This window comes from Mastigoproctus giganteus, chromosome 8 (assembly GCF_048544385.1).
Source record: "Mastigoproctus giganteus isolate SK-2022 chromosome 8, ASM4854438v1, whole genome shotgun sequence".
In the NCBI taxonomy this organism is placed as follows: domain Eukaryota; kingdom Metazoa; phylum Arthropoda; class Arachnida; order Uropygi; family Thelyphonidae; genus Mastigoproctus; species Mastigoproctus giganteus.
In genome coordinates, this window is record NC_143582.1 from 115,819,832 (window position 1) to 115,846,788 (window position 26,957).

At 40.3% G+C, this 26,957-nt stretch overlaps 1 protein-coding gene across 7 annotated transcripts in view; it reads right to left on the reverse strand.

The window, feature by feature from the left end:
* ash1 (histone-lysine N-methyltransferase ash1) overlaps positions 1–26,957 on the reverse strand; it is a 1,128,611-nt gene that overhangs the window by 790,351 nt on the left and 311,303 nt on the right. For all 7 annotated transcript variants that reach the window (XM_090378882.1, XM_090378880.1, XM_090378881.1 and 4 more), the window contains one exon: positions 18,912–19,020. In XM_090378882.1, the coding sequence (XP_090235008.1) occupies positions 18,912–19,020 (109 nt within the window). The remainder of the gene's footprint in view (positions 1–18,911; positions 19,021–26,957) is intronic.

Sequence of the window (26,957 nt, forward strand, 5' to 3'; positions counted from 1 at the left end):
TGAATCCTGATACCAAAAGGCCGACTGGCAGTTTTACGCGTATTATATAGATTTTCCCACCGTGGCATATAAATCGATGTCCACGTAGGATGGTCAGGCAGGGATTTTATTTTTATAGCATATTGTAACGACAATTGCTGACGTCGAAGCATCAATGGCGGTTCATTGGCTTCAACGTATAGACTTTGGACAGGCGAAGTACGGAAAGCCCCTGTGGCAATCCGAATGGCATTATGGTGGATTGGGTCAAGCCATCGGAGTACAGAAATTCTAGCAGAAGAGTAAGCTTGGGAGCCGTAGTCAAGTTTAGAGCGAACAAGTGCTCGGTATAGACGCAATAATGTGCTTCTATCTGCTCCCCAAAAGTTGGAGGAGATAGCACTGAGCATGTTCAAACCCCTCATGCATTTTGCTCTAAGCTGACGGATATGGTGTAGGAATGTCAGTTTTTTATCAAAAATAAGTCCCAAAAATTTTGTTTCTGCTACCACAGGAATTGGATTTTGTCCCAGTCTAAGTTCCGGGTCAGGATGTAGATTCCGTTTGCGGCAGAAGTGTATGCAAACGGTCTTTTGCGCAGAAAACGTAAACCCATTGGTTAAAGCCCAGGAACTAAGGTAATTGAGTGCTTGTTGCAATTGTCGTTCAATAACTCTCATGCTACAGGAGTGACAGAAAATACTAAAATCATCAACGTACAAGGCACTATTTACTGAAGGAGGAAGCTGTTTTGTAATGGAGTTAACTTTGACTGCAAACAGCGTAACACTGAGGACAGAGCCTTGGGGAACTCCTTCCTCTTGACAAAAGAGGCGAGACACACTGGATTTAACACGAACCTGGAAGAGTCGTTTAGATAAAAAATTTCTGATAAAAATAGGGAGGTGGCCTCTCAGACCAAAAGAATAGAGGTCTTTTAAAACACCGTACCTCCAGGTTGTGTCATAAGCTTTTTCCATGTCAAAGAAGACTGATACCAAGTGCTCACGCTTTAAAAACGCATCGCGAATCGCTGTTTCCAGTCGGATTAAATGGTCCAAAGTGGAATGATTCCTTCGGAAGCCGCACTGAATTTTGTTCAAAAGGTCATTTGCCTCAAGGTAATATATAAGGCGGGCATTCACCATTTTTTCCAAAATGTTACATAAGCAACTGGTCAGAGCAATTGGACGATAGTTGCTAGGAATTTTGGGATCTTTTCCTGGCTTTGGGAAAGCGAGGACAGTTGCCCTACGCCAAGAAACGGGAAATTGATCCTCCAAATAAATTCGGTTGTAGAGATGTAGCAACAGCTCTAGAGAGTGAGATGATAGATGTTTTATCATCTCATACTGAATTTCATCTGGCCCTGCGGCACTCACTTTCGAGGTAGCAAGTGCAATGGTTAATTCCACTTCACTAAAAGGCAGGTTATAAGCTTCGGCTTTGCTTGAAGCGAATTGAAGTTTTTGTTTCTCCGCTTTCTTCTTTAACACTAGAAACTCAGCAGAGTATGAAGTTTCAGCAGATATAGTGGAGAATACTTCTCCTAGAGCGTTGGCAATAGCAGTTGGGTCTGCTAATGTACAACCATTATGTTGTAACATAGATGAAGGAGCTGATTTGTATTTACCCTTCATCTTCCGAATTTTATCCCAGACAACTTTGGTACTGGTCATCTGGTTAATTGAAGACGTAAACTTGACCCAGCATTCCTTTTGGCTCTGTCGGCGTATAAATCGTGCTTTAGCACGGGCACGTTTAAAAGCTATAAGATTTGCGGTGGTGGGGTAACGTCGGAATTTTCCCCATGACCGATTTTGTAACTTTCTTGCTTCTTTACAATCTTGGTTCCACCATGGCTTAGGAAAGCGTGGAAATCGGGAGGATGTTTTTGGGATTGCAGTTGCCGCTGCGTGGATAATACACTCTGTGATATACTTCACTGCTTCATCAATTGATTCCTGCTGAATTTGTACAGGATCAAATTCAGTGAGTAGTGAAAATTTACTCCACTCTGCTTCATCATACTTCCAGCGTGGAATTCTAAATGGATGACAAGGTTGTCCGTTCACAATGGTAGATATTACGGGGAAATGGTCGCTTCCATAAGGATTCTGTTCCACTTCCCAGGAAAGCAAAGGTAGCAGAGAAGGCGAACAGATGGAAAGATCGATGGCAGAGAAAGTACGGGTAGGCATATGGAAATAGGTGTTTATTCCCATATTTAGTAACGACAGGCCGTTATTGTCGAGAAAACGTTCAACCATACGACCTCGTTCATTAGTTTCTGCACTACCCCACAGGGTACTATGTCCATTAAAGTCTCCAAGAAGGCAAAAAGGAGAGGGCAATTGCGTAATAAGATCGTCGAGATCTACCTGGGAAATGTGTGTCCCAGGAGGCAAATATATAGAACATATTGTAAGTAAAGACCCTATTGCTAAACGAATGGCTACTGCTTCTAAATTAGTGTTCAATTGAACTTGTGAGAAAGGGGCATGGTTGCCCACAAGGATTGCGACTCCTCCATGGGCCGGGCCATCCCCGTTTCTGTCTTTACGAACAACAGAAAGATTTCGAAAGATGGGGTCATAATTTGCCTTTAGGTACGTTTCCTGCAAGCAAAAGCAAATAGGTTCATATTTGCGCATTAGCATTTTGACATCCTCCATATTTCGTCGCAATCCACGACAATTCCATTGCAGTAATTTAGCCATTATTACTTGGAATTAGTGGATCCATTGACTGGCTTCCGAAGTGATGCGGGTTTTGATTGGCCCGCTTTGGGTTTTATTCTGCCTTTGGGAAATTGAGGGCGCCCAATATCCATTTCTTCCTCTGGATGAAGATCCAGAATAGATTCTTCCGCACTTTCAGCTTCTTCATTTACCTCCATTTCCTCCTGTACCTCACTAATAACAGGCGGGGTTTTTGTTGGAGGTGATTTTCCTTTAGGTGCTACTTCCTTCGGTGGTATTGAAATGGGAGTAGCGACTGCTTTATCTTGCTGTGCTTGTGTCAACAAGTATCTAGCTTGGGGTGCAAAAGAATCACGTGGCGATATTGAAATATCAGTTTGCGTCGAAATTGAAACCTTCCTCAAAACTGCTTGTGCATAAGATTTTCCACTGTTTACTGGTGTTACCTGTTTCTTCGCTTCCACATATGGGATGTTCTGTTCCGTCTTGATTTTTTGAATTTGTTTTTCGTCTTTCCATCTTTGGCATGCTCTTGAATATGCAGGGTGTTCACCGCCACAATTCAAGCATGCTGGTTTCGAGGCAGAACATTCCTTTGTGTCATGTTCTTTTGCTCCACAGCGGGCACAAGCAGGTGATCCACGACATGACATCTGAGAGTGGCCATACTTTTGGCATTTGAAACATCGCAACGGGTTTGGAATATACAGCCTTACAGGACAGTTCAAATAACCAGCCTTGATGGAAGTAGGCGGTTTAGGTGTGTTAAATGTAAGGATAAGAACCCTAGTTGGAACTAGTTTTCCCTCCTTACGCATAAATATCCTCTTAACAGCTGTAACTCCTTGATCTCTCAGTTCGGTGCATATCTCCTCTTCAGATGTTTCAAGGAGATCCCACTCGGCAATTACGCCACGCGATGTATTCAATGTCCTGTGTGGTGATATCTTAATTGGAATTCCCCCTAGAGATGTTGCTTGGAGGAGCAATTCTGAATGTCGCACTGAGGAAGTTTCAACTAAAAGGTCACCCGATCTAAGTCGTTTTACCGACTTCGGGGACCCTGCCAGCCCTTCAAGACCCTTCTGAATGAAGAAGGGCGACATTTTACCTATTTCCTTTTCACCGGTAGAATGTATGATAAGGAATCGAGGTACAGGAGGTGGTGCAGCTTCTGTTCTGTGTTTCTTTTTTGATGTTATATTATCATCATCAATTTCAGGTAGGGACCTCGTAGAGGCCCCAGAGGGGTTTGAAAGATTTAAATTACTCATAAGAGTAAAAAGAAAATGTCTGATGCCTAAGTACCTCACACACCACCGAGCCCAACGAGGGGACGCCCACTCGTGAACTAGCAGGTACTGCGTACACGAATGGGACGCCGAGTTCGCTTAGAACACCATACCCACGTTACCAATAAGTCTTTATCCCGTCCCAGGACCAAAGGGAGGGAGACTTATTGGAACGCAGTTGACCCTAGCAGTATAAAACCACCCGCCGATTGATCCCAGTCGAGCCGGTCCGGGACCGCCCGTCTTGTCGAAGCAGGGGCCAAAGTGGTGTATTAAGGCTGGGCCCCTCAACCACCAGGATCCCCCTTTCCGCTTCCACGGGTCGCGGCGCACGGCTGCACACGCCGGATTCCAAAGATGTAACCCTGGAACCAAGGTATGGGCGTTAGATCCCAGTGATGCTAATCTGGAAAACCAGCAGCATCACTGGGAGGTCCCCTCACCACGTACAGGTGCCCACGTCGAGGGGACCCACTGGCTAAAGGCAAATTTCCGCACATCTATCCTACACCTGTCTTTCCTCAATTTGAATTTATGCCCACTCAGATGATTATTCTGAGCAAGAGGCAGAATCCCATCAGCATTGAGCATGCTCAAACCATTTAAGGCTTTATACACGTCTATCAGATCATCTCGCCGGTGCCTAGTCTCCAGACTCTGTAATTTGCAAAACTTAAGCCTTTCTTCGTAAGAGCAACCCTTTGTTCCATTCACTAACCTTGTAGCCCTTCTCTGCACTCATTCCAGCAGCTTTACATCCTTCTTGAAATGAGGCCTCCAGACCTGGATACAGTACTCAAGTTGTGGCCTGACCATTGCCTTGTACAAGGGAACAATCACCTCCTTATCCCTGCTAGAAAAATTCCTGTATATCATTGATAAGACACCATGAGCTACTCTTGCAGCCCGTCTGCACTGCTCAGAGAACTTCATATCTGCCTGCACAATTACCCCCAGGTCCTTTTCATTCTCTACCACTGTCAGTGTAGTACCACAGAGTTGATACGTTGCTCCGGGGTTGCTGTTTCCCATATGTAGTACTTTACATTTGTCAATGTTAAACTTCATTTGCCACCTCTCAGCCCATCTGCTCAACCTTTCCAGATTCCGTTGCAGCAGCATAGCGTCCGTAGTGTCCTAAACACCCATGCCAACTTTTGTATCATCTGCAAACTTGGACATTAAGCTTGATATACCATCATCAATATTATTTATAAATACAGAAACAATAATGAACCCTGAGGGACTCCACTAATAACATTAGTCCACGATGAGCAGTGTCCATTGATTACCACTCTCTGTCTTCTCCCCCTCAACCACCCCTTTATCCACAGTAGCAATTTGCCTCCAATGCCACACTGCTCCAATTTGTGCAGCAGTCTTCCATGTGCAACAGTATCAAAAGCCTTTCTAAGATCCAAGTATATAATATCAAAGTTATTCCCTGCATTCAGTTCTTTTGTGACTGCATCATAGTATCTAATCAAATTGGTCAGGCAAGACTTCCCCTTAACAAAACCATGCTGACAAATGGGCCTGGAGTACTGGGGTCCATAGTTTCAAATACATATATATATATACACAGTTATGCCCAGTTAATTTATTAAAGTACAAATAAAATAAAATATAAGTACAAAATTCAGTAGCTTTCGGAACACGTGTCCCTTTATCAACTGACAAATTTGAATACATTACAAGCAAATGTGGCACGTTACTCATGCGTCATTGTTGTAGCACGGACGTGTGCTGCCTTACGCCAGTGATCATCCATCAATAAAACGGTTGTCTCTAGGATGGGATGTATACGCATGCCTTTCTGGCGATTTAATGCCTTAGGGTTGTTTATTATGTTTAGTGACTCTAGCCATAGGCGGTGGCGAAAGTGTCGCGCATGGTCCACTATCTCAAAGTCGCGCTTGGGGTCAAGATCGTGGTTGGGGTAGCCCAAAAAACGTTGGTAGCCCACGTGGTTCTGAAACGGTACTACTAGAACACCTCAACTCTCTATCTAATTTCATCAAGTTTACCGTAGAATCAGAGGTGGACGGTTCGCTCCCGTTTCTGGACGTGCTAGTGCATCGCATAGGCCCAAGTCTAGAGACCTCAGTATACCGCAAACCCATGTGGTGCGGTCAATTCACCAACTACGGGTCCGGCCACGCTCCAAGCCATCTCAATAGCACTGCCCGCACCCTATTCTCCAGGGCCTGGAGCCATTCCAGCACCGACACAATTAGACGTAACAAGATCTCCCGTGTGAAGGCGGACCTAACCAGATGCGGTTATCCATCCCATGTACTTAACAGATGCTTGTTACAGGCAGAAGAACTTACTTCCAACCCCAGACCTCCGAAGCAAGTCGGCATATCGTCCGTCTACATTCCGTACTATCCAGGAGTGTCAGGACGTATCTCGAAGATCCTGAGAAGTTACAACATCAAATGTGTGCAATTACCCGGTAAGAGCCTACGTTCACTTGTCTCCAGTGTGAAGACCCCTGTCACACCTGTCTTACGCAGCAATGTAGTGTACCGTATCACCTGTAGGGCCTGTAACAGTTGCTACGTAGGTGAGACATCGAGACGTCTCCAGGATCGCCTTACGGAACACGACAGAGCAATCCAGCTTGCGGAAACTGACCAGTCCGTGCTCGCAGAACATTTTTGGGCTACCAACCACGATCTTGACCCCAAGCGCAACTTTGAGATAGTGGACCACGCGCGACACTTTCGCCACCGCCTATGGCTAGAGTCACTAAACATAATAAACAACCCTAAGGCATTAAATCGCCAGAAAGGCATGCGTATACATCCCATCCTAGAGACAACCGTTTTATTGATGGATGATCACTGTCGTAAGGCAGCACACGTCCGTGCTACAACAATGACGCATGAGTAACGTGCCACATTTGCTTGTAAGGTATTCAAATTTGTCAGTTGATAAAGGGACACGTGTTCCGAAAGCTACTGAATTTTGTACTTATATTTTATTTTATTTGTACTTTAATAAATTAACTGGGCATAACTGTGTATATATATATGTATTTGAAAACCATGCTGTGTCCGAGCTATAACTGAAGTCTTGTCTAGATGATCCTGCAGTGCTTTTTTAACCAGTGCTTCCATTAATTTTCCTGGAACAGAAGTTAAACTCACAGGTCTATAATTACTTGTGTCAGCCTTTGATCCTCCTTTGTGAATTGGGGTCACATTTGCACATCTCCAGTCCATGGGTACCCCACTGAGTCCAAGGAAGCTCTCATAATTATGGCTAAGGGTTTGCTTACTTCCTTTGCTACCTCCTTTAATATAACTGGATAGATCCAATCCACCCCAGGTGCCTTTCTTGTGTTTATCTTCAACAATTTCTCCTCCACTTTACTCTCAGTTATTCAAGATTATCTAGCTTACTACAAGAGTTGAATACACCTCTGGCATTCCCCTCGCTGAATAACTCCTCATGTGTGAATGTCGATGCAAAATATTCATTTAGTTTGTTAGCTACCTGAGGAGGATCATCAACAGTTGAACCATCGATAACTAGTGGACCAATCTGATTTATCCCCTTCCTTCTAGAGTTTCCATAAGAAAAGAACTCTTTTCTGTTTTTCTTTGCATCCTTTGCCAAAGATTTCTCGTAATCTGCCTTCGCCTGCCTAAGCACCTTTGTAACTTGGTTACAGATCAACTTATATCTATCATAGGCTTCTGTGTCACATGTTAATTTATATGTATCCCAAGCATTTTTCTTTTCTGTCATATGTCTCATTAGTTCATCTGACATCCATTTAGGCCTAAACCTTGAACAATATTTCTTAGTTGGTATGTAAAGCCCTCCACTATTACAAGGAAGCTATTAGTAGCTTCCAAGATAAGTTCTTTGAATGCTTCCCATTTTGAATTTGCTGTTCGTAACATCATCAGTTGGTTCCACTGTATAGAATTTAAATACTGTCTAAGACCATCGTAGTTGCCTTTACGAAAGCAAAAACCCTTCCCTTTACCCCTGATAGTAGTTACCTCTTTGAGTAAATCCCACTTCAGCACACAGTGATCACTGCTGCAAATTCTTAATGCATGAAGGATCAGTACTGATAATCAAATCAAGAGTATTACTCCCCTAGTTGCCTCCTGAACATGCTGATGTAGAAAACAATCATCCAATAAATCCACAAAAGCCTTGCTTGTGTGTGAGTGACCAACCCACAAATTCCAGTCAATATCTGGGAAATTAAAATCCACCATTATAAGACTCTCTGATTTACTGGCCCACTCTATTTCCCTGTACAGTTTCTTATTATAGTCATCAGAGTCATTAGGCCTATAGCACACTCCTACTCTCAATTTTGATCTCCCAATGCTTTTGACACACCAAACTGACTCGACACTGAACTGTCCAGCGAAGTCGACTGGCTTCACTTCCTTGGATTTTATGTGTTTAACTAATAGCATAACCCCTCCTCCCTTCCTATCCTGTCTATCCTTTCTTTAGACGCTGTACTCCCCAAATTCCAGTTCTGCATTCCTTATATCTGCGTGACACCACGTCTCTGATATCCCAAAAATATCCGCCTTTATTGCTTTCAGCAATACCTCAAATTCATCAAATTTATTTACCAAACTCCTAGCATTGGTGTACACGCAAGTATACATGCACCTGTTCTTTTTCTTAGCCACCTTAACACAACCCATGTGTTTACTTGTACCGCAATGACTCCCAGCAATCTCTGAAATATCCTGCCTGTTGTTTTCCAGGCTTCTGCTCATTCCAATAGAAGCAGTGCAAGAATCACTTTCTCCTCTGCCAGTGGCTACTGTTAATCTATTAGTCCTTGTATCCCCCCAAGCTAGCAGTTTTCTGACCCACCTAACACTGCCTCGATAGCATGAGCAAATATTCTTGCACCCTTTCTATTTAATCTTCCCTGTAGAAGCAGTCCCTTCTGTTAACAAGTACAGACCAGGCTGAAAAAAAATCTACCCCTTGAGCCTTGCACAGTCTTTCCAGGGCCGAATTGATTGACAAGGCTCTCATCATATACTCCCTTCTATCGTGTCTGGGCAGAATTGCAGACACTTTCAAATTCAACCCTAATTCAAGGCTTTTTTTTCAACAGTGACCTGTACTTATTAAGTAATTCTGCCAGTCTCCTACTCTTAATATCATTAGTGCCATAATATCATTAGTGCCAACGTGTACAACTATATCACCTTTTGTGCCCTTAAAAGATGATATCTGCTCTACAACGTCATCAACCTTTGCCCCTGGTCCTGTTCCACCTATCCTTTTTACAAAGCATGTTCCCTGTTTCTCTGACAATACAGTCACCAACAACTACTAGTTCCTTTGGGATCAGTGCATTCTGCCTTGGGTTAATGACCTTGAGTTCTGCCTTGGGTTAATGACCTTGAGTTCTGCCTTGGGTTAATGACCTTGAGTTCTGCCTTGGGTTAATGACCTTGAGTTCTGCCTTGGGTTAATGACCTTGTGTTCTGCCTGGAGTTAATGACACTGTCTACGTAGGGAGGATAAACAGCTGCTACTCCCACATGGTTGTCAGATTTGGCACCATCTGTGTATATTTTGTATTTATCATGATTCTCTAAAGCATGTGCACAATGCAATTGTTAGAAGTTATTATATGGTAGTGCATCAATAACCATTTAGGTAAAGGAAAGATCACTGTGAGGGGTGATATCAAGCTCTTCCAAGATGGATCAGTGGGTGTTGGGATCCTGGTGAACGTTGCTTAGATTCAAATTCCACTTGTGCAAGAGTTCTTTAAGTTGAAAACTTGCAGGTCATAGTTCACTGAGTTTCCTATCATAAAATGAAACCCACTAGGGAACACTTTGTATTTTAGATGCACGTACAACAAAAGGGTTTGCTACCAGAGAAATAGTGGGGGTTTATTTGCTTCTATATACAAACTTTGCACTGGAGAAGTGCTAAAAACTCGGATGTCTGTCCAAAGTGCACTGTTCTGGATAGTATTGAGATTTTGTAATAAACTCTTCCTGGCTGAGGAATACACTGAAGAATTATAATTTAGCCATGATCTGATTAATTCTCTATATAAATGTAGTAGAGATTCTCTGTCTGCAGCGTACAAAGATGTAGCTAATATTAAAGGAAAGATGTTTAGTTTTTGCAAGAAGTTGGTGCCAAGCCTTGTTAACTGAAAATACCTGAAAACTTGTATACCTGAAAGTTAACTTTATTGTCCAAAATTAATCCTAAAAAATTAATGGCATCTGAAACTGAAATAATACTATTCTTTATCTGCAATTCAGGGTCAGGGTGTAGCACACGTCTTTTGATGAAATGAATAGCAGAGGATTTTTGGTCAGAAATTCAATAAACATTTTGTAGGATCCAGTCTTCCAACTTATTTATCACTAACTGCCATTGCTGCTCTATGATATTCGTGTTCTGAGAACAGCAGAATATAGTAAGATCATCTGCGACCAAGTATGCCTCCATGATATTTGGGATGTCCTGTATCTCAGTATTTATTCTGAGGACAAATAATATCCGACAACGAATCGACCTTGCAGTATGCCTTGCACCTGAATAGAGATAGAAGAAAAGATAGAGAGAGCACCCCAGTAATGAACCTGAAAATTCTATAATGAAGTATGCCATACCTTCATGTGGTATCAAAGGCTTTCTCAATATACAGAGATACTATTACCAGATGTTGTTTATTTACAAAAGCATTTTGAATGTCAGCATCAGTTCAGATATGGACATCTAAAGTGGATCTGTTCTTTCTGAAAACATACTGACAATCACTCATGATATTTGGTTATTCTGAATCCATGTGAAACTCAGATGTACCATTTTTTCTAGTCTTCCATAAGAAGTGAACAAGCGAAACTGAACTACAGTTATTTGGCAAAGAGGGATTTTTCCTGGTTTTAGAAGGCCAACACAAGTGAAATACACTAGATAATGGATAGTCATTTCCCCTAAAGTTCTGGTCGCAGGGAGTTCAAGACTTTGTCATTTAGATGTTGCAGCAAGATTTAACATATGCCATCCATTCCTGCAGCTCTGTAGAGAATTCTCTTAAATTATAAGAGGAAACCTCATACTTTTTAGTAGGACTGTGCAGATTTTTATGAGGTTTCCTCTTATAATTTAAGATTATTATAATAATAGGACTTATTGGGCTTCATAGTATCTTTTGATTCGAATTAGTAGAGAATTCTGTAAGATTCAATGAGTTCTTCTTCTTCTTCCGTAGAGGGTTTATTATCTGGATAGGAAGCGGTGGCAACAAAATTCAACTTCTACCATTCACAGCATGAGTTTTAATATTCTGAAAATATGAGTCAAATGCAGTAGAACAGAATATTTGAAAGAATCAGCTAGAACTTCTGCTATTTCATCAAAGGAAAGACAGATCACTATTTCCGGTCATTGATATTTCTGTCTTTGATAATAGCAAAAGCAATTTTCTTCAGAGAATCTTATTATTATTCATACGGTGCAAGGAAGCCTGAGGCTTATGATGCATCAGACAAAAAAAAAAATTCGAGTTACCCTGAGAGAGAGAGAGAGAGAGAGAGAGAGAGAGAGAGAGAGAGAGAGAGAGAGAGAGAGAGAGAGAGAGAGAGAGAGAGAGAGAGAGAGAGAGAGAGAGAGAGAGAGAGAGAGAGTCAGAAGTAGAAAGGAATCACCAAAAAAAAAGAAGAATGATGATATCCAGCTCAGGACCCTGGGTTTGCCACACCCATTCTCACCAGACGTGAGCCCCTGGGGTAAAATATTTTGTTTAGCATTCCAAGTAACTCATCACACTTTGGCTTTGAGACTCGTCATTAATGAGGTTATCTGTGGTGGGGCATTTGCAAAATTGATTCCAAGCTTTAACCTTCTGCAATTTGGCAAGAAAGCAATCTCTATTCCACCAAAGGTTGTAGACTTGTTGTCTGTCAGTTCACCGTCTGTTAATAATAATAATAATAAACTAGATAGATAAGATAGCTTCCAACATATGGCTCATGAATGGAAGGAAATTCCCAAAAACCGAAGGATTCATTCTCGCCATCGAGGACCAGGTAATCGACACCACAAAATACATTACCAAGGACCCCAGAGTGATAAGGTAACACATGTCGATAATGCCACCTAGCCCCAGAAACAATCCAGCATGTCACTGAGGGATGCAGGGTGATCACTGAGATGAAATATAATCACAGACAAAACAGGTGGCCAGAATAATACATCAGAAGCCAATGCAAAGCTACCAGTTGATCAAATGAAAGTGCACCATACTGTAAGTATGAACCCTAGGCCATACTAGAGAACACCATTCACAAACTATAGCATTAGCATTAGTTGAGGAATATGATGCAAGAAAGCAAGCTTATTCTGCATCAGCCAAAAAAAAAAAAAAAAAACTCTTCCCATTTCACCCATCCACCACACTAAATGTTTGTCTAGTTCAGCCTTAAATTTATTTAAGCTATCAACTTCCACAACAGATGGAAGTCTGTTCCAGCAATCGGGCTTAAAGGCAAACTTCTGCACATCTCTTCGATAACTGTCTTTCCTCTATTTGAATCTATGCCCCCTCGGGTTCTTAACCTGAGCAAGCGGAAATGTCCCGTCAGCATTGAGCCTGCCAAACCATTCAAGGCCTTATACATCTCAATCAGATCACCTCGCAGGTGCCTAGTGTCCAGTTTCTGCAATTTGCAGAACTTAATCCTTTCTTTGTAAGCACACCCCTTTGTTCCTCTCACCCATCTTGTTGCCATTCTCTGTACTTGTTCTAGCACCTCTACATCCTTCCTAAAATGAGGCCTCCAGAACTGTATACAGAACTCAAGGTGTGGCCTGACTAAGACCTTATACAAAGAAATAATCACCTTGTCTCTGCTACCAAAATACCTATATAGCATTGACAAAACTCCATTACCTGCTCTGACAGCCCGTCTGCAATGCTCACAGAACTTCATATCTGACTGCACAATTACCCCCCCAGGTCTTTTTCATTCTACACCTCCCTGAGTGTAGTACCACACAGTTGGTACATTATTCTTTGGTTACTACTATTCATATGGAGTACTTTGCAGTTGTCAATGTTAAACTTCAGTTGCCACTTCTCAGTCCATCTGCTTAACTTTTCTAGATCCTGTTGCAGTAGCATACTGTCTTTACTGTAACTAACAACCCTGCCAACCTTTGTATCATCTGCAAACTTGGACATTAAACCTGATATACCTTCATCAATATCATTCATAAATACACAAAACAACAATGGGCCCAGCACCAAACCCTGGTGGGCTCCACTAATAACATTAGTACATGTAGAGCAGTGTCCATTTATTACCACTCTCAGCCATCTCCCACTCAACCATCCCTTTATCCACTGCAGTAACTTGCCCATAATGCAATACTGCTCCAATTTGTACAGCAGTCTTCCATAAGCAACAGTATCAAAAGCTTTCCTGAAATCCAAGTATTTAATATCAAAATTATTTTTTGCATCCAGTTCCTTTGTGACTACATTGTAGTATTCAATCAAATTAATCAGACAAGACTTTCTCTTAACAAACCCATGCTGTGTCTGAACTACTACTGCTGTCTTGTCTAGGTGATCCTGTATCACCTCTTTAACCAGTGACTCAATTATTTACTCCAGAACAGAAGTTAAACTAACAGGTCTATAATTATTTGAGTCGCCTTTTGAAACCCCTTTGTGAATTGGTGATACATTTGTGCATCTCCACTCCCCTGACTCTTAAGGATACTCTCATAATTATGGCTAAGGGTTTGCTTACTTCCCTGCTGCCTCTTTCATTATAACTGGATAGATTCCATCTGACCCAGGTGCCTTTTTTACGTTTAACTTCAACAAATTCTCCTCCACCACTTTGCTCTTAGTTATTACAAAATCACTTAGCTCCCTGTTACAGTTTGATAAACTTCTGGAATTCTCCTTCTTCAATAACTCCTCGTGTGTGAATGAAGATGCAAGATACTCATTCAGCATATCAGCTCCTTGAGCAGGATCATCAATAGCTGAACCATCTGTGTTAAGTGGACCAATCTGATTTATCCCCTTCCTTCTAGAGTTTACATAAATAAAGAACTCTTTGCTGTTTTTCTTTGCATCCTTTGCCAGCCTAACCTGAGAACAAAGTGGAGGAGAAATTGTTGAAGTTAAACATAAGAAAGGCACCTGGGGTAGATGGGATCTATCCAGTTATATTAAAGGAGGTGGCAAAGGAAGTAAGCAAATCTTTTAGCCATAATTATGAGAGCATCCTTGAATTCAGGGGAGGTCCCCATGGACTGGAGATGTGCAAATATATCCCCAATTCACAAAGCGGATCGAAGGGTGACATGAGTAATTACAGACCAGTTAGTTTAACTTCTGTTCCGGGTAAAATCATGGAGTCACTGGTTAAAGATGCATTGCAGGATCATCTAGACAAGACTGCAGCAATAATTCAGCCACAGCATGGGTTTGTTAAAGGTAAGTCTTGTCTGTCAAATTTCATTGGGTATTATGATGTGGTTACAAAGGAACTGGACGCAAAAAATAATTTTGATATCATATACTTGGATTTCAGGAAAGCTTTTGACACTGTTGTGCATGGAACACTACTGTACAAATTGGAGCAGAATGGTATTAAGGGTAAGTTGCTACAATGAATAAAAGGATGATTGTGTGGGAGAAGACAGGGTGGTAATCAATGGGTGCAGGTCTTCGTGGACTAATGTTATTAGTGGAGTCCCACAGGGTTCGGTGTTGGGTCCACTGTTGTTTTGTATATTTATCAATGATATTGATGAAGGTATATCAGACTAAGTGTCAAAGTTTGCAGATGATACAAAGGTTGGCAGGCCTGTTAATGACAGTAATGGCAGTGTGCTACTGCAACAGGATCTAGAAAATTTGGGCAGATGGGCTTAGAAGTGGCAACTGAAGTTTAACATTGACATATGCAAAGTACTACATATAGGTAGAAGTAACCCCAGAGAAACGTACCAACTGTGTGGTAGTACACTTAAGGTTGTAGAAAATGAAAAAGACCTGGGAGTAATTCTGCAGTCAGATAGGAAGTTTTCTGAGAAATGCAGAAAGACTGATAAGGCAGGTCATGGGGTTTTGTTAATGAGGAATTTTGCTAGCATGGAAATGGAGGTGATTGTCCCTCTGGACAATAGTTTCTGGTCCCTCCGGAAATAGCAATGGGTATTGAACGGACAATTTGTAAGTTACCGAAAGCCTTAGCCAATGAGATCCATGTGAAGTCAGCTGCTATTTTGAGCCCGGTGAGGAAAGCACTGCCAAATCTTAATTTTAATCAAAGGAAAGTGTTAGAAGAGTTAAGAAGAGATGATGGAATTGTAGTTTTGGCTGCGGACAAGGGAAGGTGTATGGTAGTTCTGAACAAAGAAGACTATGAGAAAAAAGCACTGGAGCTTTTACAGAATAATAATACTTATAAAGTTATTCAAAGAAACCCGTTAGTTACCCTGGTGTGACGTGTTAACAAATTGGTGCAGATTTGGTTAAAGGCAGATAAGATTTCCAAGGAGACGTATTGGTCTTTGCAAGCCACTGGATGCCAACTCCCCAGTTCTATGGATTGCCAAAAACTCACAAGACGGAAGTCCCTCTTAGACCCATTGTCTCATTTATAGGCAGCCCCACATATGCCTTGTCAGGGTATTTGGCAAAACTGAGTTCGCCTGTAGTGGGTCAGTCTGATTACGTGATTAAAGACAGTAAAGAGTTTGTGGGATTTGTGAAGGATTTTATCCTAGATGAAAATGAGACTATGATTTCTTTTGACGTTTTGTCATTATTTACATGCATTCCTATTAAGCATGGAATTTATTGTGTGAGAATGGCATTGAGTAACAATGTCTCTTTGGTTAACAGATCGCCTTTAAGTACAGAGGACATTTGTTCAGGTGTGGAACTTTGTCTGGCCAGCACCACTATGGTGTTTAAAGGAATCATGTACAAACAGGTTCACGGTACAGCCATGGGTTCTCCCATTAGTGCCATCATGGCCAATCTGGCCATGGAAGAGTTAGAAAGTAGAGTTTTTGATGATTTCCAGTTTCCCATGAAAAAATGGAAGAGGTACGTTGACGATACTTTCACCATGGTCCAAAAGGGGAGAGAGGAGGATGCACTTCATTGGCTCAACAGCTTCTCCCAATTTATACAGTTTACTTCAGAGGTGGAGACAGGTGGCACCCTTGCATTTTTGGATGTATTGATCTCTAGGATTGGCCCTAGGCTAAAATCTTCGGTTTTTAAAAAACCTATGTGTAGAGGTCAATACACCCCATTACAGTTCAGCACAAGCTGGACAACATAAGAATAGTGTGGTAAAATTCTAGTAGATAGAGCAATGTTACACTGTACTACTTCTGAGGATAAAGAATGTGAAATCAAACGGATCACAACAGACCTTAGAAAATGTGGATACCCCCAGAGGATTGTGGACAGATACAGCAAAGGAATAGTGTCCAACTATAGGGAAACGTTTGTTCCTGTGGCTACCACATACATTCCTTACTATCCGGGGCCTTACTGAGCGGGTTAACCAGAATTTTATGGTGTTTCAAAACATGCTGTATGCAGCTTCCCGGGTGGAGGTTATACACAGTTGTGTCCCAGGTAAAAGATTCAATTACAAAGGACCTTAGTAGTGGAGTTATTTACAGGATAAAATGCCCGGATTGTGGGGAATGCTATGTGGGCAAAACAGCAGTTAAAGGATCGTCTGGGGGAGCATTTAAATGCTATAAAAACCGTGATTATAATAAGTCTGCTGTGGCCGAGCATTATTGGGAGAGCCAGCATTAAATCTTCGCAGATGATGCGGTTATTGTAGATCGAGCGCATGGATTCTGGGACCGTAAATGGCTCGAGAGCCTGCGAATCTGTTCATCCAACAACAATACCATGAATAGGGACAGGGGTATGCATTTGCATCCCCTATTTGAAACTATTGTCCTAAGTACGGATGAACGGTTTTGCTTTTCATGCTCCCGAGCTATTTCCGCTTCCAGTTCTGACCATACGCCGATGGAACCATGTGGTGAAATACTGTGAGCCTGTTATATATAAGGAAGTGTTGCCAGAAGATTTATTACTGTTGAGGAAGAAAGCTGATGCTTTTTATCCAGTTTATTTTAGGTAATTTTATTACAATGATTTTATTACAGTTTTAATTCTTATATAGTGCATCATAGCAGTTTTATTTTATATATTAAATTTTATTGTAAATATGTTATTTTAATTTGTAAATTCTAGTCACAGTAAAGAGCTATTTCAATTAATGGTTGGTGTATGAGCTTATTTATCGTCGTCATTGTGATTGCCATCTGAAACCTCAATGAGCAGGTCACAAGATCTAAGATGCCGGGCTGTTTTTGGCAATCCTATTAGATTTTCTAGGTGTTTCTGTATTTTAAAAGGTGAGAGACTACCTAGACTCTGTTCTTGAGTAGAGTGCAATACAAGATGCATTGGAGCTCTTCACTTAATAGTGTCAGTTTTTTGTCTTTTAGTGCTGCATGAGTTAGAGTGGCCATGAATAGCTAGGTTAGGATCCTTAGGTCCTGTAGGGGAGATCATTTTGCTCCTTTCCGCCCTGGTAAGATAAATTTTCTTTCCAGGTTTCCGGCACCACCATGGTGAGGCAGGAACAGTGCCACATGGGTAACCAAGCAGCTGAGTTAGTTTGGTTAGTACTATTAAAGAAACAGAAAGGTGAGTTTCCTTTCTGGAACTCTGCCCAGTTCTTGTAGTGCAAAAAGTTATGCAGTACAACTAAATAATGTAAAAACTGTATTTAAAATCAAAACAAAAATATTCGCTTTGTACACACAGTATAGAGTTCACTTGGAATCGCTTGGTTACACTAATAATTGCTTGGCACCGGGGCCCACCTATGAGGAAAAGATCAGGAGGTACACAGACCTAACATAGTAATTCATATAAGGAACAAGTAATGACCATCCTAATCACCATGTAAACTGCCAGCATGGTGCAAAAGGGCCTCCATAAGAACCTAGCAACAAGACTCCAGAAGAACATTTACATGGAATTCCAGAAAGCCACAATTCGCTTACTCTTACTGTTCCACACCTGTGGAACAGTCAGTAAGGGGTACTGAATCTAAGGCCTTGCAATAGTCTATGTAGGCCATGCAACTTGTATTGTAGGTCATACAAGTTACAGTGCTTCTTGAAGGCTTGCTCCGTAACTACTGCATCAATGGTCAGTTGTTCCTTGCATCTTTTGCTCATATTATTATTATTCAGAATTAATTTGCATCTTCTCAATAACTTATTTGATTAAATAACAATAAATTATAATACAAAAATAATGTTCTAAACCATCAGGTTAACTAACTATAATTTGCAAGATGGAAGTATGGATTCCTATGGATGCAGTACTTCCATGGCTCTAAACTGTTGGAATAAAAAATTCCAAAACTGCACGCACAACTATTCCACAGAGAATTCTGAGCTTCAATTTACATTCTTCTAACAATAAATAAATTATAAACAAAAAACACTCAAAATATACATATTTCAAAAAAAAAAAAAAAACAATTGTACTGGTCTTTAAATGAAGTATGCAAATTTAATGTTACTAATGTGTTTAAAATTTAACATAGACTAAATTTAGTCATTATATTTAAAATATATTAATAACATTAAATGTTTAGCCATTTACAGAACTCCAATAAAAAGAAAAAAGATGAATCCAGGAAAAAGTGAGAAAATCATTATGATGTCATTTTGGAAGTCAGTGTAGATGCAAGTCTGGAAAGACTTGTCTACAGCTAGTCTCCTTTGAAATGTTTTAAGTAAAGAAACAAAAGATATAAACACTTTTAATATGTATATTTATATTATTATTAGCAAGGTTGGCTGAAATTCTTACCTGTTTAAGCAGTCTGCTCCACACCCTCTTTCAAATATATGTTTAGGCTTAATACAATTGCAGCTCTGGACTTCATAATGTGACACCGGTTTAACATCCACATAAACATCTAAATATTGGGAAATGTTCAACATTAACAGATTAAACCAAGGACTGTTCTGGAGGATTTAAAAATATGACAAGTTTCAATATACAGTGGATTCCGGTTATGTGGGCCACCGGTTAATCGGGGCAGCCATTTATTTGGGACAAATCTTAAAAAACAGAACCCAATTGAGAAAATAACCAGGGTTTACTTCGCTTAAACGACAACATGCCGTTTAATCGGGGCAAGAGACCGCAGCACTGGAGATTACCCTACGATTGTCTCTGACCATACTAGGTGGTTCAGTCAGATTTCTGGAAGTCACAACCATAAAACAATAAAAACAATTAGCAGTCACCTGTTTACTGGGCTTTTCTGTTAGTGCAATCTATCATAAACAGATAGTAAACTCGATCTTCTTAAATTTGTGATAATACTAACAGCTGGAATTCTGTGGGTTATTATGGTGAAATCTGTTTACACTTCCATGGAATCTTCAATCATATAAAAAAATTAATTTTCAGAATCTTCTCTTCATTCCTATTTTTAAAGCTTCGTAACTTGCTACTCCATTCTCACTTGTGAGAATCGTGTTATTTGCAATTTGTGTGTGCCGTGTTCTTTGTTATTGATTGCTTATCTTTTTACTGTTTTAAATTTTAACCCCCACCCACAAATGTCAGTGAATTGAAATGTCAACTAGTTAATTTGTACACATTACAGTATGTATTAATTATTCTGATTTTCACGTATCATTTAATTTTTTAATTGGTAAGGTAATAAAGAGTAAATTTGTGTTAATATATCTTTACTTTTATAGCCTGTGGATAATATTCCTCCTATTTTCTCTAATTAGAATCGCTGTTTAATAGATTTGAAATTCAATTCGCAAACGTGATCATAATGACCAGTGCTTACTACACATCATATAGTGAATGGTACTTTACTATGGTGACTCCATCATAACGTGAGTTGATTGTACAGTGAACCAATTGTAAAGCGGGGATCCATTGTATTTTTAACTTTTTTTAAGTCAAACTTCGGATAATTGGGGCAGGCGCTTAATCGGGTGAAAATGCACTAGTCCCGATGTGTGTCCCAAATAACCAGAATCAAGTGTATTATATCATTTAATATCTTGCAACAGAATGATTCAAATTTTCCTCTCTATAAAATGTTATTTCCTTACATCAGGAGAAACATCATAATTTATATATACACAGGGTGACCAGAAAAAATGTATACACACTTTGATTGTTAATAACTTCTATGTTTATTTTCATAAATTCAATTTTATAATTTCACAATGAAGAAAAAATGTAAGAAAAAATTATGCATTAACGCAAGTGTTCAAATTGTTCTCCATTCTCATCCAGGCATTGTTGACATCGTCAAGAAAATGAAGTGCATACATCACCTAAGATATCTCTTGATATTGCTGCACATTCTGCTTCAATAGCGTGCCGTAATTCAGTGATTGTTGCTGGGTTTGTGGCATAAAATTTAACTTTGAGGTATCCCCATAAATAAAAATCCAATGGTGTTAGATCTGAAGAACTGGGATGGAATTCAACACTGCCTCTTCGTCCAATTCATCTGTTTGGGGAAGTTTCATCCAGATAAGCCCTAATGTCGCGATGAAAATGGGGAGGTGTCCCCATCGTGTTAAAAATAAAATTCATCAACATCCTCAAGTAGCTCACGAATCTGTGGGACGATTGATTTCTGAAGCAGGTTGAGGTAAATAGCACCAGTAACAGTTGCATCAAAAAAGAATGGTCCAATCAAAACCAAGGATGATAATCCACACCACACTCTGTAATGCCCGGTAAATTCAAATGTTGTTTCTCAGTAATGTGTAGATTCTTGGTTGCCCAGTACGAACAATTGTGGCGACTAATTGCAACATTCAACTTGAATGTTGCCTCATCACACCAAAGATCTTATTGGCAAACAGAGGGTCCTCTGCAGATTTTCTTAAAAACCACTCGGAAAATTCAACCCTACGATCAGGATCTTCTTCATTCAGGGCTTGCACTAATCCTGAAATGTACCTTTTCCATTTTGCACACTTTAAAATATTATTAAATATAAAATATTATAAATAAGTAACTATAAACCTGTTAGTTTAACTTGTGTTCCAGGGAAAATAATTGTGCAGTAAAATATGAAGTCCGCTGAGCAGTGCATATTATAATTTTAAAAATATTATAAATAAGTAACTATAAACCTGTTAGTTTAACTTGTGTTCCAGGGAAAATAATTGTGCAGTAAAATATGAAGTCCGCTGAGCAGTGCAGACAGGCTGCCAGGGCAGGTCATGGAATCTTGTCATTGATATATAGGAATTTTGCTAGCAGGGACAGGGAGGTGATTATCCCGTTATACAAGGCAATGGTCTGGCTACACCTAGAGTACTGTGTACAGGTCTGGAGGGCCTCATTTTAGGAAGGATGTAGAGCTGCTAGAATGAGTACAAAGAAGGGCAACAAGATTGGTGAGGGGAACAAAAGGGTGCTCTTACCAAGGAAGGCTTAGTTCTGCAAATTTCAGTGCTTGGAGAGTAAGCACCTGCGAGGTGATCTGATTGAGGTGCATAAGGCCTTGAGTGGGTTGAGCATGCTGAATTCTGATGGGATTCTTCCATTTGTTCAGATTACGAACCTAAGGGGGCATGAATTCAAACTGAGGAAAGACAGCTGTAGAATAGATGTGCGGAAATTTGCCTTTAGCCAGCGGGTGGTTAATTGGTGGAACAGACTTCCATCTTTTATTGTGGAAGTTGATAGCCTAAATATATTTAAGGCTGAGCTGGACAGGCATTTGAAATGAATTGAGTGATGAAATGGGAGTGTTTTTTTTTTTTTTTTTTTTTTTTTTTTACTGATGCTGCATAAGCTTGCTTTCTTGCATCATAAAAGTAAAAAGTAAAGTGCAGCCATTATCAACCCACTGCAGGATGGAAGCCTCCTCAACAATTCATGCTGAGGGAAATGGACCATTATCTGCCACGCTGGTCCAGTACGGGTTGGCATATCGACCGTATTCAGCAGTCAGGGGCTTGAACCACGGTCTACTCAAAGAGCATGTGCTACTGCACTCCCGCTCCTGCCCACTCAACTACGGAGGCCTATTCCTCTACTAATGCTAATGCTAATTATGCACACTGGATTTGGGGATTGCCATTTCATGAGCAGATTGTCAAACAAATTTCCAAATAGTGTTTGTCGGAAAAGTTCCAGCAGCTCTTGTAATCTCGTGGATGTGCAAGGTCCTCATCGTTGCCTGTGTACACTATGCTTAGTGCTATCCGCTTCAAACTTATCACGAATATGCAAAATTGTGAGACACATTGGTGGTTCAGTGTGGTATTCATTCCTAAACTGTCTCTGTACTTTGTTGATATTTTCCAACTTCGAATACCACTTCAACAGAAATGTGAACACGCCCTGTGAATAAAGGCTGCCCGCAGGATTCAATCCTTGGCCCTTTCTTCTGGACGAATTTCTGGCCTTGGATCTGGGGCCCCGTGACAGATTTACCTTGCAGATGACACGATTTACCTTGTAAATCGTGTCATCTGCAAGGTAAATAAAAGGTAACACACGAGTGGTTGTAGAGCAAAGATCAAATGCCGCCCTCTTGCAGCTGCAAGAGTGGGCACAAATGCACATGCTCAAAATATCGCCTGAAAAAACCAAACAAACAAATACTTCTAAAAGGCAATTTGGGCATAAGATGACGTCCACAAATTAAAATAAACACAACTACTACAAAAATTGTTTGAGAGAACTAAAATATCTTGGAGTGGTCTTTGATTCTAAATTAACTTTTATCCCCATTTGACCTACTTGGCGAAGAAAGTGAGAAATTATGCAGGTATGATTGACAAGATCAGTCGACCAGACTGGTGGCTCAAAAGAAAGACCCTGGCAGTCATATACCATGCAATGTTCCTACTTGTTATCACCTATGGAGCCAGTCCGTGGTTCACCCGTTCGGCCCTAGTAAGAAACAGGAATAAATTAGAATTGATACAAAGGACAATACCTCTCACCATTACCAGAGCATGTCGCATAGTGAGCACACCTGAGCTACAGTTGCTGGCCGGAGCTCTCCCACTTTTCCTGGAAGTAGCCAAAAGAGGCTTGTATTATAGACTTACAAAGGGTATACCCACAGAATTTCTGTGGACAGCCCTTGATATAACAGGCAACTTCAATGCTAAAAGAAAAAGAATAGCCACAAAGCTCCATGAGCTATGGCAAACAAAATGGGAGCAGGAAACCAGAGGTCCAGCTACCAAAAGGTGGCAATGGTCAGTCCAAAGCCGCCTAAATGGTATGCCTCTGGACATTTTACAATATTCATATTGACAGGTCATGGCTCCCCAAAGGTGAAACTAACCACCCTAGGGCTGACTGATAATCCAAATTGCACCTGTGGCGAGAGTGAAGCCTGGCACACATTCTATATGAATGTATAATTTATGACATTCCCAGAACACAGCTAATAGCATAGATTGGCCTCCTTCCAAAGGGAGAAGAACATCTATTCATTATAGAAGAAGAAAATTATAAAGCCTTTACAACCTTCACACAAAGAATTCGAAATGCGCAGAACTATCCAAATAATGGCAATTCAGCCACCCGAAATTAAATAATAAGCAATAGCCAAAATTGCTCAAGAGTGGGCACAAATGCACATGCTCACCATGCCCAGACGATGACCTAATAATTGTCAGGACAGCAGTATTCTGTGCCCTGACATGACAAAAAACCGGATTGACCTGGGTCGCCCCCTAGGATTACCCTGCCATGTATAGAAACCTGGGGCCCCACAGCAAATAAATAACCATGTGGGGGAGGGAGATGTACAGGCAGCCAGGGAAGCAGTTTCACTGAAAAATATCAGTAAGCTGGTAGCAAGTAGAATGAATAGGCTGGGCACTGAGTGAAAGAGTGAATTAGGAATTATGGTAAAAGGGAATAAATGTCAGTTTTGGTGAAAGAAAGACAGAACCAGTATGAGGGAAAGAGAGTAAATGAGTATTATGGTGAATGGGAATAAGTGGAAGAGCAATTGTAATTGGCTGAAAGAATAAAAAGTTAATAATAACGTACACTACTTTATATTTAAAATAAATAAATGCACAAGGCATAATACTTTAAGAGTTTGGTATCTATATAATATCGGTGTTTAGATACACCACAGATAACTCTTAATAAACTACAAAGTAGTTGCTGTAGGCATCATTTGCTCTTTCTCATATTGTGCTCTGCCTTCACGACGAGTTGCCATGATATTGCACTACTTCGAATAAGTAACTCTTCACTAATAGAGAAGACTATTGTTACTTATTCTCAGTTGAGTACCACCACCCAGACAGCACTGTTTCACGGCTATTGGCCGATCATCAGTGGGTGGGCAGGTACCCTGGTAATGCAGACATGACGACCCAGTTGTGAAGTTAATCACACAATATGAGAGATGCCAAGAGGTGTAGATGTCAATATTTAAAATAAATAAATGCACAAGGCATAATACTTTAAGAGTTTGGTATCTATATAATATCGGTGTTTAGATACACCATAGATAACTCTTAATAAACTACAAAGTAGTTGTTGTAGGCATCATTTGCTCTTTCTCATATTGTGCTCTGCCTTCACGACGAGTTGCCATGATATTGCACTACTTCGAATAAGTAACTCTTCACTAATAGAGAAGACTATTGTTAGTTATTCTCAGTTGAGTACCACCACCCAGACAGCACTGTTTCACGGCTATTGGCCGATCATCAGTGGGTGGGCAGGTACCCTGGTAATGCAGACATGACGACCCAGTTGTGAAGTTAATCACACAATATGAGAGATGCCAAGAGGTGTAGATGTCAATATTTAAAATAAATAAATGCACAAGGCATAATACTTTAAGAGTTTGGTATCTATATAATATCAGTGTTTAGATACACCATAGATAACTCTTAATAAACTACAAAGTAGTTTTATTAAGAGTGTGATTAACTTCACAACTGGGTCGTCATGTCTGCATTACCAGGGTACCTGCCCACCCACTGATGATCGGCCAATAGCCGTGAAACAGTGCTGTCTGGGTGGTGGTACTCAACTGAGAATAACTAACAATAGTCTTCTCTATTAGTGAAGAGTTACTTATTCGAAGTAGTGCAATATCATGGCAACTCGTCGTGAAGGCAGAGCACAATATGAGAAAGAGCAAATGATGCCTACAACAACTACTTTGTAGTTTATTAAGAGTTATCTATGGTGTATCTAAACACCGATATTATATAGATACCAAACTCTTAAAGTATTATGCCTTGTGCATTTATTTATTTTAAATATTGACATCTACACCTCTTGGCATCTCTCATATTGTGTGATTAACTTCACAACTGGGTCGTCATGTCTGCATTACCAGGGTACCTGCCCACCCACTGATGATCGGCCAATAGCCGTGAAACAGTGCTGTCTGGGTGGTGGTACTCAACTGAGAATAAGTAACAATAGTCTTCTCTATTAGTGAAGAGTTACTTATTCGAAGTAGTGCAATATCATGGCAACTCGTCGTGAAGGCAGAACACAATATGAGAAAGAGCAAATGATGCCTACAACAACTACTTTATATATACTAACAAACATTTACTAACAACACTATGACTGCATTCTCCCCTGGCCTGCAAAAAAAGTTGTGGCTAGGCCTGCACCACAACTGAAGAATAATAGTAAGTTGAGGTGCCCAGAGAGTGCAGCGCAGAAAGCAAGAGTCTAATGAATGAAATGAAAGCTAGAAGAATGAATGATAGTGTAAATGTGTGAGAAAAAGAACACAAACCATAAATGTTATAAAGTTAAGTTCACACTAACCCTAGTTTTAATCTTTTATATTCTTTCTTATTTAGCTTAATTATTAAGCATCAGTATTTAAATTACATTACACACCATTGCATCCCCCCCTGCCGGTGTGTGAGAAAGAGATGAATGAGTGGAAAAAAAATAAAATAAAAATAATAAAATATATATATATATATATATATATATATATATATATATATAAATCTAACAGAAAAAAAATTATTATAAACTATTAAAAAAAAAAGTATAAAATGCAAGTAGAATGAGAATGCGGATTATGAATGAAGTAAATGTGTCTCTCCCCCCCCCCCCATCTGATGGGTTCCCCACTGCCGGTTAACATGTCCTGCCCCTAGAGTGGGATGGGCAGTTTCACCTTCCTACCTGATTCAAGTCATGAACCTGACAACCATCACCAATGAAGACATACTGCGGCTTTGCTGCCAACAAAGCATTTGGCGAACTGAACTGGGTACTCTAACCCAGTTCCCTTTAAAACCCCATCCCCAGGCGGGAAAGAGAGGAGATGGGGTCTCTGTCTCTTCCCCTCCCTGCCTTCCCCATACTTCACCTGGTGGGGCTTGTCCCCACTGAAAGCGATCAATTTGGATCAGGAAATTAAACTAATAAGAATGTATGAAAATGGTCAAACATTAACAAGTATCGTGCGAGATTCTGATTTGTCAGTGGCAACGGTGAACACAATAAAGGAGAAAGACAGAATACGAGACGCAGTGAAGTGATCGGCACCAATGAAAGTCAAATATAATATCCAAGGCTACGAAATTCCTATCAGTTTATACACACAGTAACATGCGTTTTTTTCTTCCTTTTATGTTTTCTTTTCTTATGTGCCACTCCGGCTACTTCACAACTGTCCCCAGATAAAGTTTTTAATTGAACTAATTAAAAATATATAACTATTTTTCTTCATTCTTCTGAGGACATTATGTGGTTTTTATAATTTTGGCATATTAGGGATATAGCAGCAATATTTTATTAGTCATTCCAGAGTTACGTAAAATTCGACTTACATAAGAAGTCCTGAAACGAATCTCTTACGTATGTCGGGTGCTTACTGTATTTTTC